This window comes from Cystoisospora suis (assembly GCF_002600585.1).
Source record: "Cystoisospora suis strain Wien I chromosome Unknown contig_5815, whole genome shotgun sequence".
NCBI classification, from domain to species: domain Eukaryota; phylum Apicomplexa; class Conoidasida; order Eucoccidiorida; family Sarcocystidae; genus Cystoisospora; species Cystoisospora suis.
Genome location: NW_027158605.1, coordinates 1 through 13,245, shown reverse-complemented (window position 1 = coordinate 13,245; position 13,245 = coordinate 1). Strand labels below are relative to the sequence as shown.

Below are 13,245 nucleotides of genomic sequence, written 5' to 3'. Positions count from 1 at the left end.
GTGGCCTAGACTCGATACCAGTTCCACAACAGCTAGCTGGGTGGAGTCAACCCTAACCCAAGCAGCCTGGGAACGGTGGTACGGCCACGCCCTGTAGGATAGGTAGGCTGTGTAACGTGTCGGTTCCTCCCTAGACTGACCGCCCCGGAGGTGACACTCCTGAACTTAAGTTGGTCCAGGTTGCGAACGTGACAGCAACTTAGGTTCTTCGCCGAGGGTACTGGTTTGAGGTGGACGAAGGCTGCTTGAGGTCAACAGACTATGGGAGACGATCACCCCACACCCAGAGAAATCACCCCTTCGGGACGCCGAAGTCGACTTCGAGTAGTCTCTGGACCCCAAGAATCATTACATCCCATCAGCTGCTCGTAAACATGTGTTGCGCCAAATTCATGACTCGCTGACCGCAGGCCATCTGGGAGTGAAGAAGACACTTAAAGCCATCCGCAAAAAAATGACTGGCATATATGCCAAATGCTGTGCACGAATATGTTACAACGTGCGTACGGTTTCGAAAAAATACAGCGAGATGCAGTAAGCCGTCAGGGCTACTGCAGCCGTTAGATGTCCCCGACAGACCATGGCAGTTCATATCCACAGATTTCATTACGAGATTACCGTCTGGTAGGTGTGCGTTCGACTCATCTGTGTTGTAGTAGACAGACTGTCGAAGATGGCTCATATACTGTGCATTCAATTATCACAGCGGAGAGATTCGCAGAACTGTTTCTCCGCGAGATTTGGTACCTGCACGGATTCCCAAGGTCGACTGTGTCTGACAGGGACCCGACGTTCGTGGGCGCCTTGTGGGGGTTGGCCTGTGGGCTGGTGGGGACCAGGAGACTGCTCTGCATTTGCGCATCCGCAAACAGGTGGGCAAACGGAAAGAACTGTCCGTACTTCAGCGCATATGCTACGGGGGTACGTGCGGGACGACACGGAAGACTGGGCAGCTTACTTGGCCTTTGCGGAGTTCGCGTACAATAGCGCCTACGCGAGTCAATCCAAGCAAGCCCATTCTCCCTCGTCTATGCTGAGCTCCCGGATGACGTGCCAGGACTGACGCAACGGGACGGAAGTGGCGGCATTGGAGTACTGGAGGAAGCGGAAGCACGGCTGGCATCAGCCAAAGCCAACTTGCGGATAGCGCAGGACGCGCAAAAGCGAAACTACGACAAGCGTCGGCAACAGGAGGTCCTGCAGGCGGGCGACCTCGTCTTTGTTTCTGCCCGACTGCTGCGGCCGCATGGCGTAGGAGAGCGGAAGCTCGGGTCTCGCTGGGTGGGACCGTCTAGAATACTGCAACGTGTGAATGGCCTTGCCTATATTGTAGACTTAGCGTCATCGATGCGCTTGCATCGGACCGTAAATATTGCGTTTCCACGAAAGTGCAAAGTGTCACCTCGCTACCCGCGTGCACTGGATAGTGGCCGACAGCCCCCCCCACCCCGGCGGAGACGGGGACCCGTAACACCCGTGACCGATCTCGGCGGGCGGACAAACCAGAGGCTCATCCGTACGAAGCGATTTCACAGCGTCGCCACCGCAGAAAGCGGGAGGGGACGATAGAGTACCAGTATCTTGTAAAGTGGGAGGATCGGGAGCTGGGAAAAAACGTGGGAGACTCACGACACGATAGCTGGCATCGTGCAAGCACAGGACCTGTTAGGTGCTCAGGAGGGCCAGCGCTGGCGAGGACGCAGCGCTTTAGGCCGTAGGGTACGGTGACGCCTGTGACGCGCCTTCGCGTGACGTGCCGTGCTGCGTGGTGATTGTTGCGAGTCACCGATGAGGCCGATGTATGCGTATGCTGTTGGTGTGATTCGTCGAGTCCGGGGCTGCTAGGTCGACCCCCGCCACCGGCGGGTCTGACGCGTCGCTACGGTGCTTGTCGGTGAGACTGAAGACGAATAAAGAACAACAAAGGAACTTCCGAAGTGTCTGCTCTCGACGTTACGAAAGCGCAGATTCGTCTACAGACCGCTGGCCGACAGCGCGCTGTCCTCTAGAGCCCATGCTCTTCTGCAGAACGGTGTCCGTCAGTCCTGCCAGGACCGTGGGAGGCAACAGTCGCAATGAAAGATTGATGTGTCAACGCAGTTACTTGGGAGCGAACAGCCCTAGGCGTCCCAGAGGGCTCGCATCTCTCCACAAATTTTTTGGTGTCGGAGAGGCAGGAAAGCGCTCCACTCTCTTTGGAGGGGGGCAGGCGGGCAAGGGGACGTCGAGCTATGTAGCAGGCCGACAAGAGGACGACAAGCTATATGACGTGATCTAAGACAAGCGTGCCAGCTTCCAATCCGACAAATGTTTTGTATGCTTGGCGACAACAGTACGAACGGCTGCCGACACCGGCCCGACACTCTGCCGTTTTTTCTGGACCTGCTCTGAAACTGGCCCGACTCGGCCCCTGCCACTGACAGTTAATAAGAGGAGCGGAAAGCGCGATTCTGGACGAGCAGAGAACTCGGTTCCGGAGGCTTTGCTGACAGCTATGTGGAAGAACCGCTCCGCTACCTCCTACACCACCGTCGGCTCGCGGCTTCTCCCGCTCCGTCAAACTAATCGGCGCAGTCGACGAGACGCATGCGGAGAGTAGCGCGACTCAACGCATGTCGCTCAGCCGCCGAAGAGACTTACAAAAGGGTTCTTAAGTTTCACGGCTGGCAAGCCCAGTCGCTCACTGGGTGCTGGCCACATTTTTCACTACTGTCACTGTTATACTGCATTGGCTGCTTCTCATCCTTCTGTTGTTTCCCCCTTGCCATCGCACTCACCGTGGGTGTGCGCGTCAGTTTGTTTCCCTCTTCAACTCCGTCTCAGCCTTGCAGCAACACAGTGCATGTGCGACCATGTTTAACAAACTGTAATACTCCCGAACCATGCGCTCAATGCATTCCGTCAAGCCTCTTGTTTCTTCAGATGGAAGCGCCTTGGTTCGGAGTCACTCCAAGCCCCAAGACACTCTCCCGGACTGCAGCCTGCCACCCGAGGGCACCGCCGAGCCGTCTCAGAGAATAGGGCCGGACTCGAGCCCACTTTGCCGCCGAGATGTCAAGGTTCACCAGGAGACGGAGGGGCAGATTGGACCGTTTTCTCAGGAGCCAGCAGCAGCTACCGATGCGCCCTCTACCAGGAGCGCGGAAGCGTTTAACCCGGACCAAGGGGCCACTGCTGTCCGGCCAGAGTATATTGGTGAAGAGGATAACGCATCGCCAAGCTCCGGCAGTTTGGCTCACCAAGATAAAAACGGGTCTCAGAATGCATTCTCGCGTAGAGAGATATGTAATATAGTGAGCGATTCCCACCTCAGGCAGCAGGTCAACATGGGACTTCACACTTCGGTACCATCTGGATCGGAACGACTTGCCTGTCAGCATGTAGATGCTCCGAATGTTGTCCGGGGGCTGAGTAGCCCGTTGAAAGGCGAGCAGGCGACGGCGGCGTCGGAGCCGGTATACCTGCGATCATACTCATTCAACCAGGACAACAGCTGTTTCGTATGCGCAACTACCGCCGGCTTCCGTGTGTTCACATGCGCGCCTCTTTTCGAGTTTGCCCGACGCGAGCTACCATCATGGGGAGAAGGTGCCTACGAGGTAGCGGGCATGTTGTTCCGGACCAATGTCTTTGCTCTCGTCAGTCAAGGAGACAGCAAGAAAGTCAAACTCTGGGATGACCAGAAGAATCGCTTCATCGGAGAACTTAGGTCGCGCCAGGCGGTCAAGAATGTATGCCTTGGCCGAGAGATTCTCGCGATGGTAACCGAGTACACGGTGAGTTGTGACCTCCGCGGAAGTTTCCTGGCCCCATATACGAGCGCGTGTTGCTTTTTCTTGTCCCTCGTAGCGGAGACATTGTCACGCTGTTAAGCAGGCAGTTACGATGAAGGAGAGGCGCTTCAGGGATACTGCAGCACTTACGTGTTTGTAGTGTCTGCCTCGCCTGTGTGCTAAATGTTCCGCAGATCTACACATATCAAAGCGAGCAGATGCGCCCTTTCAGCATTATACACACAGGGGCGAATCCCCGGGGCTTGTGCATCGTTGCAGCAGGGCGCGGACGGGAGCAGTGGATCTTAGCGTGCCCCGCGGTCGCTGCTGGCGCAGTCCGAATACAGACATCAGAAGGAGAGCGTAGTAGCCACGTCTTTCAGGCGCACCAGAGCCCTCTCGCGGCGTTGTCGTTCAGCTCTGAAGGCACTTGGATCGCGACCGCCAGTGAAACCGGGACTGTCATCCGGATTTTCTCGACCTCTGATGGCCAGCTGCTGCATGAGCTTCGCCGTGGAACCCACAGTTACGCCATCAGCTGTATTGCACTTCGTGCGGACGGCCTGTTCCTTGCTGTCGCCTCCTCATCGCCCACAGTGCATGTGTTCAAGCTCGATCATCGCGAGGCGCCAGCACAGCCCCAGAGGCCAAGGGGTGGGACGAGGCCGGCAACTGAAGAGGCAGCTGAGACCAGGAGCAGCCTCAAACAAGAACGCTCCGGCGAATCGTGCAAGTCTCAGTCTCCACTGGAGGTCTTCTCAGACAATGGCAACAGTCCCGGCCGACAGAGCACGACACCGCCACCGTCAGAGGATGCGTATCGGCCTGTCTCTTCCGGAGTCCCACTCCAGCAAGCATTGTCTGTTGGGAAGGAGCTCACATCGGTGGTGTACGATGCCTCTAAGGAGATGGTGCACGATGCAATCAAGGTGAGACGCGCTCAGTGTACCTCGGTGGTCCCGCATTTAGTCGTCTTCCCGTTGTCATGTGGTCGTGTTTGCACGATTGCTGTTGTTTTCCCAGGGAGTTCTTCCCCGGTATTTTAGTGCAGTGCGAAGTTTCGCGCAGTTTCACGTCCCGACGGACCAGCAGTCTATCGATGTGAGAGCGCCTGGCGCGAGAATTGCCGGCCCTTTATGCGCTTTCGCTGGTGAGAGATCCAACCACTTGTACTTGCTTCATCCAAACGGAGTGTTCTACGAGTTCAGGTTTGATCCGAACTACGGAGATGAATGCACTCTACTGACAGCAACCACGTGGTTTGCTCCACGACCGGATTTCCAGATACAGGTAAGATTCCCAGGCTGCCCGATGGGCTTTTGGAGTTCTCTGGAAGGAATCTGTGGGTTTTCAAGGTGTGCTTTGCGCGTTTTGTTATCCTCTTGCCTCAGTCTCACTTTGGTTCTGCGTCGCTGCCCTCGGAACTCGAAGGAGGCCATGCAGGCGACGACTGGCAGATCGTCATGTAACAACAAACAACTGGAGACTGACCGTTCTCTGCTTTTCGTGGACTTTACCCTGAAATTGGCGCCATTCCCCTTCTCCCCCCATGGGTCAAGGAAAATGAGGTCTTCCTTCTCAGCGAGTACTTCAGACCCGCACCTGCACTGCTTGCGCTAAGAGTCTGTGATGCGAAAGAGTGTCACTGAGCCGGAGAGGTTGCTGGTGGGGATGTCAGACCCAACAGTTATCATACCTCATTGCACTGGGGTGGCTGCTGTCCCGTTTTTTGAAGGATGTGAGCGTGCTCTTGGTCGGAATTCTGCTTTTTCGGCTAGGGGACGCACCTCGTTTGTCAGACTCCTGTGTCCGGGGTAACCCCTGGCGTCTCTTGACCGGTGCGGGCCGTGTCCTGGTCTCGCTGGCGAAGGGAGCTCGGGGCCCGGTATGGCGCTGCGGAGCGCGTCAAGCAGTCAGGAGGCAGACAGATGACTGTGCCGTTTTTGAGGGTTCCAACCGCAAAGCCGTCATCAGGGCGCTGTGAGGTGACAGCCGAATCACAAGTCATTGTTTCGTCAATTGTGCGCGGCCGTGGTCCTCGCTCGCAGTCGCTGTATTTGTTGTAGGGACCATTGAAAGTGATTGTCAGCGAAAGAGACTTTCCGCTTATGGGAGTAACGTTTGGGTCCACGTACAAACCAGTGACAGTTCCTTGCGGCATGGTTTGCCCAGCAACGCGAGACGGTGTTTGCGAAGATGCTGCTGTTGGCAGTGGCGGCGGATGCTTTGCACGTCGCTGCGTGATGAGCCTGCTCGCTAAAGTAGGAAAAACTTTGGGACGTGGCCACCGTGTACCCCATGCTGCGTGGGCAGCGTTGTGGGAGAGCGTCGAGTAGAAACTGTTACTCGTAGCCCTCGTCAGCTTCCTTCAGAAGCCCTCTTCTCGACAGCCGTGCTTGTATTTGCATAAACGTCACAACGGAGACTAAGCTCTCCCGGTTGTGGGCAACGTGCTGCCGGGCCGCCAGGTGCACACTCTGAGGTGTCTTTCGGATAGCGGTCGAGTCATACGCATAACGGTAAAGTATACGACGACCGACCCGGACAACTGTCCAGCGACAGGCTCGGAGATAAGCTGTACTGACACCCAGGTATGGCGCTCCCGCGATTGAAGGAAACATATGTGAGTGCGACAAGGAACATCCTGTGTTCTGCTTTCTAGGGAAAAGAGAGCTTCACTGGCTTGGCAAGGCTACCATGCTCACGATGAAAACGAAGGCGATTGCTGTTGCGTTCGGGCTACTAGTAGCCGCAACTCGAGTAGAACAACTGAGGGCTCAGGAGCCTGCACCAGCGGAGCACCCGTGCTGCGTTCCTCATGATGGTCAGTGAAGCAGAACCGCTCACGGCACCCAAGTTGCCATCCGATGCACCTTGCAGCTTCGGGTGAAAAGGAACTAGCGAAGGGTACAGTCAGGATAATCGCTCTAATGTGTGTTCACGACACTAAGGGAAGAGCGAACAGCTGTGAGGGCTGCTGTCGCAGAAGGAAGCCATCAAGCGAACGCCGAAGCGGCCTTGGCGCGTGAGCTGGTGAGTTCGTGTAAAAAGAATCGCCTCCCAGGCGTCGTATCATACTTCGATCGATCAGGAGAGTAAAGCTGATGCGCAGGCGTATAAGGATGGTAAGCGAATAGGAGGCTATGTGTCCGGACTCGCCACCTACCACACCGTTCGGCAGATGACAGAAAGCTCGTAGAAGCTGAGAAGGTATTGGTAATTCCAAGGGGATACCACCGCCGAAAGGCAGCACAGAAAACACGCTTGTAGAAAGCAGCGCTCGCTAAGGAAGCCGATGAGGACGCTAAACACGAGTAGGTACCACGCTATCAAAGACCTGGTTGTTTGGCGGTTACCCGCTGAGTTCTAGGTTGCGAGAGCAGGTCCGGAGACCAAGGGCTGGCTTCTATCCCATGTTACTGTCCAACTCTTACAGGAGGAGAAGGACAAGCACGAAGAGGCAGAGCTCTCAAGTAAGCATCGCTTCCCTCAGCTACTACGGCTCAATAGGAACTAGCTGTCGAGCAGCGGTAGGGAAAGAGGAGATAGCCGCGGCAAAGAGTGTGCTTCAACGAGATGAGGCGAACCTCGAAAAACTCGTGCACGAGCAAGTACGTGACTTACACACCCCGGAACGAGCCTGTCTTACTGGCTGCGTTCAGGAGAGACTTGCGAGCAAAATAGAGGAGACTGAGAAGGAGGTGCAGTCCGCGGAACAGGAAGCGGAGAAAGTGGGCACTGGTTTCAGCGATCTTCCACGCATACGTCTAATCTCCATTCCCGAACAGGAAGCAGAGGAAGTCCAGGGATTCTTCTTGGCTCTTCGTAAACTTAAAGGGTCTCGCCATGCGGGCGCACTGACAGCCCCAGAAGCGCCCTGAGTGTCGGGAGCTGTCTGACTGTGAGTTCAAGTTGGTTGCACAGCAATGTTGTCACCAAAGTGAGTCGGTGCTACGTAAACGCCAAGACCATGGGCAAGTTGCCCCTACATTTGGAACTCGTTTACGTTGTAAACATAAAAGTTATCTGCAAGATCTTCCGTCGAAGCACGGAGTCCTGGTAGAGGCCATCTCACAGAGACAATCTTCCTGATTCGCCCCGAGACTTTGCTGGTGTCTTCCATTAGCCTCGGTAGCAGGCGGGACAGGGCCTCTGGCAGAAGATACAGAAACCTGGACGCAAAGAGGAAAAAGTGGCTCAGTCTGCGTATACTAACATTCCACATGCCGCCGACGCGGAAGTTTACTACTCGCTGAGGAACCTACACGATTGTTGCCGAGGAAATATCCAGTGACCGATCCAGTATATCTGCTTTCTGGAACCGCACGCGACTGTCCACTTGAAAACGACAGGAATTCTTGCGGGCCCTCTCAAGGAGACGCTCGTTCAAATCTAAGCCAACTCCTGCGACACACAGATACAGGTATTTCCCGTATGTACTTTCGGTCCGATAGCGCAAAGCATTCGGTAATTTGACTGGCCGCCCGTCAGCGCTTACCAGAGCACTGTGACGCACGAGCGCATTCGATGAGAACTCGTCCATCACCGCATCCTAAGCTTGAAACAATCACGCACGCGGCACCGCAAGACCGTCGAATCGCACTCCGCATTTCCTCGTGCAGTCTTGCGTGTCAACCTAACCTGGTGCACTCCACCTGAATTCCATAGTTCGAGACTTACTCGTACACAACGTCCGAGCTCGTCAGATTGAGATGACATATGATGCGGGAAATTTTGTCCTGACAAGGCAGTGGAACCATGAAGATGAAGCAGCGGAGATACATTTCGGCGCTGTCTCGCAATCAGCAGGATGAGTCGGCTGCGAGGCATAACTTACGACTGGTGTCCCCCTGCAAGCAAAATAAGACCAGCGGGATGAATGTTGTGGAGATATTGAAGCTGCTGAAGCGGCTGAAGCTATTTCCCGGTAGTCTTACCTAAACGGAGAGACAAATCCACTGGTGTCCCAGTTTTTTGAGTGCGGCTGCAGAGCCAAAACAGAGACATGAGCGTGAGCCCAGCGGCTTCAGAGTAGGGATTCTTTCAGATCAGCGAAAAAACAAACCCAACCAGTCCATACCTCGACAACGGCTGCCAGCCCACCCTTACCAAGTCTGGGGCACTGTCTACAAAGGGCATCCACTCTTCATCGCTATCCTCCTCGGAGTAGAGTGCGTCCATTGCTTCCTGATTCCCGCAGGCCACGTCAGCGTCCATTATGCATCAAGTTCCGGCCTCGGACCCACGACGCTCTACGGCACAAGAAGCAAAAACCGGAGAAACGGGGTGCGAGTGATTTGGGCAACAGTTTTTTCCTAGCACATGCAATTGGCAACGCGGGTCGCTGGTGCATGCAGTCCTGCTGCTCGTCTAGGGACGCTGGATCTTCTGTGGTTTGCTCGGAAGGCTGCGCAGAAGCCACCAGGGCTTTTCCCTAGTAGTGCATTCCTGCTCTTGCGTTGTCGCTGCGGTCTCCTGAGACGTGGGGGTCTTCCCGGGAGTGGTTGCCGGGAGGCCTACGTCGTGTGGCACGTCCCGTGATCTCTGTTGCACTCCACCAGCAGTGCTTCCTTCAATTTGTTCTGCTGCTCAGTAGAAGGTGGACAAAATCTGAAGTATCCCGTTCAGTCTCATCGAGAAGCACTACTAGTTGTTGTTCTCTTTCATATTAAAGAGGAAAGTTATCTTATTTGCGGTTGGGTCTCCGCTGCTGCTTGGATATTCAACTCGTGGCTCCGAGGAAACGCGTGGCGCAGTACAAGCGCGAGCCACGGAATGGAAACGCATGTTTCCGTTTTTAATTTTCTTATCTCTTCCTGAAGTACCCAATATGGAGGTAAGCTAGAATGCCCTATGCTGTCGCGGCGGGGCGCGACAGAGCTGCGAGGGGGCTTTCTTTGGAGTGTTCTGTGTGTAGGGATTTTGACCCCGTCAGAAGTTGTAGACCGCAAACAAGTGGCTCTCTTGCTCTTGGGATAGATAGAGTGAGACGGTTCTGCCGTTACGTTCTTCAGGATCTTAGCATCATAGGCTACCTCGACTGTGTCACTCCGCAGTGAGTTGTTCGCATCTGCTCAGTCGGATCGTTATCTGTGCCTGCAGCCTTCGCCGTCAGGGGGAACGCGGCTGGCGCCAGTTTCCTTGTTGCCGGGGACGCCGCAGCGGGGCGCTGAAGGAAGTGGTTCTCTGCAGTTACTGAGCGCAGCCAGTGCGTCCACGATGTCAGTCTCAGATGCTCCTCATCTTGGGGAAAACGCGCCCTTTCGGAGGCGCATTGACAGCGATGACGACTCACCTATCAAGCCGAAGCCAGCAATGAAGAGCAAACTCTTGTCTGACAGTGAGGATGAGGTTCCAGTGAGGCCTTCGAGGCTGACTCCACAGCTGGCTACTCCAGATTCTTCTCAAGGGAAATTCTCGAACGGCAAGTCGCCAACTCCTGCTAGACAACGAGCGAAAAGTGCTGCACTAGCTGGATCGGCAGCTCGTGGGGTACACTCTTCAGAAGGTGAGCTTTTTGTCGGAGTACGTGTCTAACTTGTTCAAATTCTGTAGCAAGAGCCGAGGTGCCACTTGGGCCCGAGAGTACTGTCTGGAGGACCATGCGCTTGTCACTCGGTTCAGGCTCAAGTGACAGTGGAAGTAGCAGCGGGAGCAGCAGTTCCGACAGGTCGAGCTCTGTGTCCTCTTCCGGTAGTGACTCTTCGGATTCGTCGGAGGGGTCGTCGTCCGAGTCACAAGATGAGCGCGAGAATGAGCGGCTTGTGAAGAAACCACGGAAGGACGACAAGAAGCCTATGCCGAAGCGCAAACAGCCTTCTCCCGTGAAAGCGAAGCCGCCCCCGAGGACCACGGTATCCCGAGAGGCTGCTGCGAGTCGATCGAAGAGTCGGGATGGATCTGACGACGAAGGAGACGGCGCAGATATAAGCATGGGAACGTTCGATCCACGCAACCGCAATACCAGGGCGAAGCTGGTTGCCCAACTGCTGTGCAGGTACTGCTGTTCGCAGGTTAAAGCACGCTGATTCCTTAGGTCCCGGTAAACCAGCCTGCTTGAAATGTCAACGTGGCAGTATCGGATGCCTGACAGCAAGCTACGTATGGTGTTGGATATGCTGCTGTGCAGGTGGTGGTACGTTATGCCGGAGTGGCCTCCTCCGGACTTTAATTACGAGGCCGAGTTGCGAAAGCGCCGCCTGAAGTTGGTGACGCTGGAGGAATATGAAGATCTTGATGATGTGGATGAGCAAGGCTTCACAAAGGTGTACCAAATCTCTGCATTCCCGGGTGAGGGCGGTCTCGTTGTCATTCTGTCGCTGGCGGGGTGCCGTTGTAGTAGCCGGGCAACGACTACAGCCGTGCGCACGTGGGGCTGAACTCCAGTTCACGATGCAACACCTAACCTGCTGGCATACGTCGTTGCAATGCACGCGGGACAGGAGTGTGGTCAGGCCCGCTGCCAGAGGAAGTGTTCAAGTCGTCTCACAAGAAGCTCAAGCTCGCGTGTGGCGTTTCCGGGGTCCATGTTGTCTGGTTGGCGGTGCAGGAGTGTTCAGGGACCCAAATGGTAACGCGATAGACTTGCGCCCGGCCGAAGGGCGGCCATGCTATAGCAACCTCACCAAGAAGACCGAGTATGAGCTTCTTCAGCTTGTTGAAGTGGCCATAAAGAATCAGATGGAGAAGCTGAAGGAATCCGTGTACGACGAGAGGGCGACGCACAAGAAATTACAGGCTGTAAGAGTGCTTCGTACTCGTGCCACCGAAGGTCCATGCGGCGGAGAGCCTACAGGCCTCTCTTATTGTGTGAAGACGGTGTGGTTGCCAGTACCTCATGCTGTGTCCGCAGCGCTGCCAGTAGCAGTTCGCGCTCGTGTTTTGTATCAGCGGTCCTCTTCGTAACGTTTGCCTCACTGTCTGTAGGAACTGGTCGAGGTATCAAAAGAACTGCAGAGACATCGGCTGAGAGAAGAGATGTTGAAGTCGAAGAAGGGTACGGCGGTCAAGGCTCAGTAGATGGCCCTGCTTGGGACTTATAGTCTGCACTACCTTCAGCTGTGGCCCAGGTGCCGGCTCGGACCTTTCGGACACCTGCAGGCGACGACCCACACGGGTCTAAGCCCCGCGTGTGCGGAAGCGTTTGTTTCGTGACTGCCAGCGGCTTTCTTGAGTGCTTGCGCGGCGCTTGTCACTATGGGCGTGGCTTGTGCCACTGCTCGCATTGCTTGTCTAGCACACTGGTATACCTGTGTACCGAGAAACTCGTTTCGAACCTATATCTTGCTCCAAAATGTCCTGCGTGCCCCGTGTGCATCCGCATCGCGCGTGAGGGACATCTGTGTCAGGGATGTCAGTCAAGGCAGTGCGTGGTTCAGGCGGGTGCACAGTTCGGACCCTCGGCTATTGCAAGGCAGCACTTGCGCGTCGGAATAGAGTCGGGGAGCAGCGCCAGTGCTGTAGACTTCCAGCGGAGGTTCGGCACCGAGATCCAGTGGATCTAGTTACAAAACGGGCTCTGAGGATACGTACTGAGAAAGAGAACGTCTGGTCGATAGAGTGGGCGTTCTGCCGGTTTTCCGTTCGTGGAGGCAGATTGCCAACCGAGGCTCAGAATTGAGCGATAGAGACTCCTCTTGCCTGTCCAAGAAGACACCTCCTTGGAATTCGAAGGAGCTGAAAAAACATTCAAACAAGTACTTGTAATGACCACTGCTCACGAGGGGGGGGGCACTCCCAGGGCGAGCAGCATTGTATGACAGACGTCAAACAGTCCAGTCACACGGTCGTGGACTGCTGATGGAATGTCCCCGTGAAACATTTTGCGCGCTCTCACACCCTGCAGGATGAGGCACCGGAACTACGCCGCATCTGCTTTCAGAACGCGAGCGCTTCACCACACGGCAGTACTTTTCGGGCTGCTACACTGCTGGACCGCTGAGCTTATCCCGTCCACCCCGCCTGTTGCCCACTCAGCAACGAAGCTGCCACGGCCGGCACGCGCATACAGGGGGAGTATTGGACGTGAACTGTCAGCGCTGCTTTTTACGAGATAACACACGGAATCCGGTAGACGGTCAGGACGGGGAAAAAAAGTATCAGACACAGCACCCAGTTTACGTCAGGGTATCCGTGCGCTCAAACTTTTCGTTTTGTTGGCCCAGTGTGGGGAGGGGAAGCCTGGGCGTTGAAATCGAGGCGAGCTCGATGAAAACCTGACTCTTCGGAGAGGCGCGTCAAAAATCAAAGTTTGCCGAGTATCTTCGTAACTTGCGGCGCTCTTTTCTACAATAAGATATGACTGGGAGAGGCGACGTCGGTCCCGTCCTCTTGGTACGGTCTGTACCCGCCGCGAGCATGCGAAGGCCGGCAGCATCCGGGAAGGCGCCGGAGGCAGCTCTCGACCCACTGGGGTGCTATCAGTAGGCTGACTTTGCCAGGTCGCACACTCGGCGACGCCGAATCGCTCTTC

General features: G+C 55.5%; 4 protein-coding genes across 4 annotated transcripts; 2 read left to right on the top strand and 2 right to left on the bottom strand.

Moving 5' to 3' along the window:
* The first annotated feature begins 2,642 nt into the window (after positions 1-2,642).
* CSUI_009614 (wd g-beta repeat-containing protein) lies at positions 2,643-6,043 on the top strand. Its single transcript, XM_068069727.1, has 4 exons — positions 2,643-3,776; positions 3,968-4,702; positions 4,797-5,063; positions 5,165-6,043. The coding sequence occupies exons 1-4, from the start codon at positions 2,883-2,885 to the stop codon at positions 5,240-5,242; spliced, it is 1,974 nt and encodes a 657-aa protein (XP_067918300.1). The 5' UTR covers positions 2,643-2,882; the 3' UTR covers positions 5,243-6,043.
* Positions 6,044-7,795: 1,752 nt separating this feature from the next.
* On the bottom strand, positions 7,796-9,081 carry CSUI_009613 (uncharacterized protein). Its single transcript, XM_068069726.1, has 7 exons — positions 8,883-9,081; positions 8,711-8,757; positions 8,611-8,623; positions 8,454-8,512; positions 8,272-8,325; positions 8,039-8,177; positions 7,796-7,945 (listed from the first exon to the last, which is right to left on the bottom strand). The coding sequence occupies exons 4-6, from the start codon at positions 8,490-8,492 to the stop codon at positions 8,166-8,168; spliced, it is 105 nt and encodes a 34-aa protein (XP_067918299.1). The 5' UTR covers positions 8,493-8,512; positions 8,611-8,623; positions 8,711-8,757; positions 8,883-9,081; the 3' UTR covers positions 7,796-7,945; positions 8,039-8,165.
* A 14-nt stretch (positions 9,082-9,095) lies between these two features.
* On the top strand, positions 9,096-12,123 carry CSUI_009612 (unchacterized apicomplexan-specific serine rich low complexity protein). Its single transcript, XM_068069725.1, has 6 exons — positions 9,096-9,609; positions 9,876-10,281; positions 10,398-10,770; positions 10,903-11,063; positions 11,323-11,513; positions 11,700-12,123. The coding sequence occupies exons 1-6, from the start codon at positions 9,559-9,561 to the stop codon at positions 11,790-11,792; spliced, it is 1,275 nt and encodes a 424-aa protein (XP_067918298.1). The 5' UTR covers positions 9,096-9,558; the 3' UTR covers positions 11,793-12,123.
* Positions 12,124-12,323: 200 nt separating this feature from the next.
* Positions 12,324-13,059, bottom strand: CSUI_009611 (uncharacterized protein; the record flags this gene model as incomplete). Its single annotated transcript, XM_068069724.1, has 1 exon — positions 12,324-13,059. A coding segment is annotated over one exon (165 nt), but the record flags the coding sequence as incomplete, so codon positions are not given.
* Between the last annotated feature and the right edge of the window lie 186 nt (positions 13,060-13,245).

Coding starts and splice junctions, on each gene's coding strand:
- CSUI_009614 (XM_068069727.1), top strand. CDS start 2,883: ATGCGCTCAATGCATTCCGTCAAGCCTCTTGTTTCTTCAGATGGAAGC. Junction 4,703..4,796: donor TGGTGCACGATGCAATCAAG/GTGAGACGCGCT, acceptor TTGTTTTCCCAG/GGAGTTCTTCCCCGGTATTT. Junction 5,064..5,164: donor GACCGGATTTCCAGATACAG/GTAAGATTCCCA, acceptor CTCTTGCCTCAG/TCTCACTTTGGTTCTGCGTC.
- CSUI_009613 (XM_068069726.1), bottom strand. CDS start 8,492: ATGTCATCTCAATCTGACGAGCTCGGACGTTGTGTACGA. Junction 8,326..8,453: donor AGCTCGGACGTTGTGTACGA/GTAAGTCTCGAA, acceptor TTTCAAGCTTAG/GATGCGGTGATGGACGAGTT.
- CSUI_009612 (XM_068069725.1), top strand. CDS start 9,559: ATGTTTCCGTTTTTAATTTTCTTATCTCTTCCTGAAGTACCCAATATG. Junction 11,064..11,322: donor CCAAATCTCTGCATTCCCGG/GTGAGGGCGGTC, acceptor TTGGCGGTGCAG/GAGTGTTCAGGGACCCAAAT. Junction 11,514..11,699: donor CGCACAAGAAATTACAGGCT/GTAAGAGTGCTT, acceptor CACTGTCTGTAG/GAACTGGTCGAGGTATCAAA.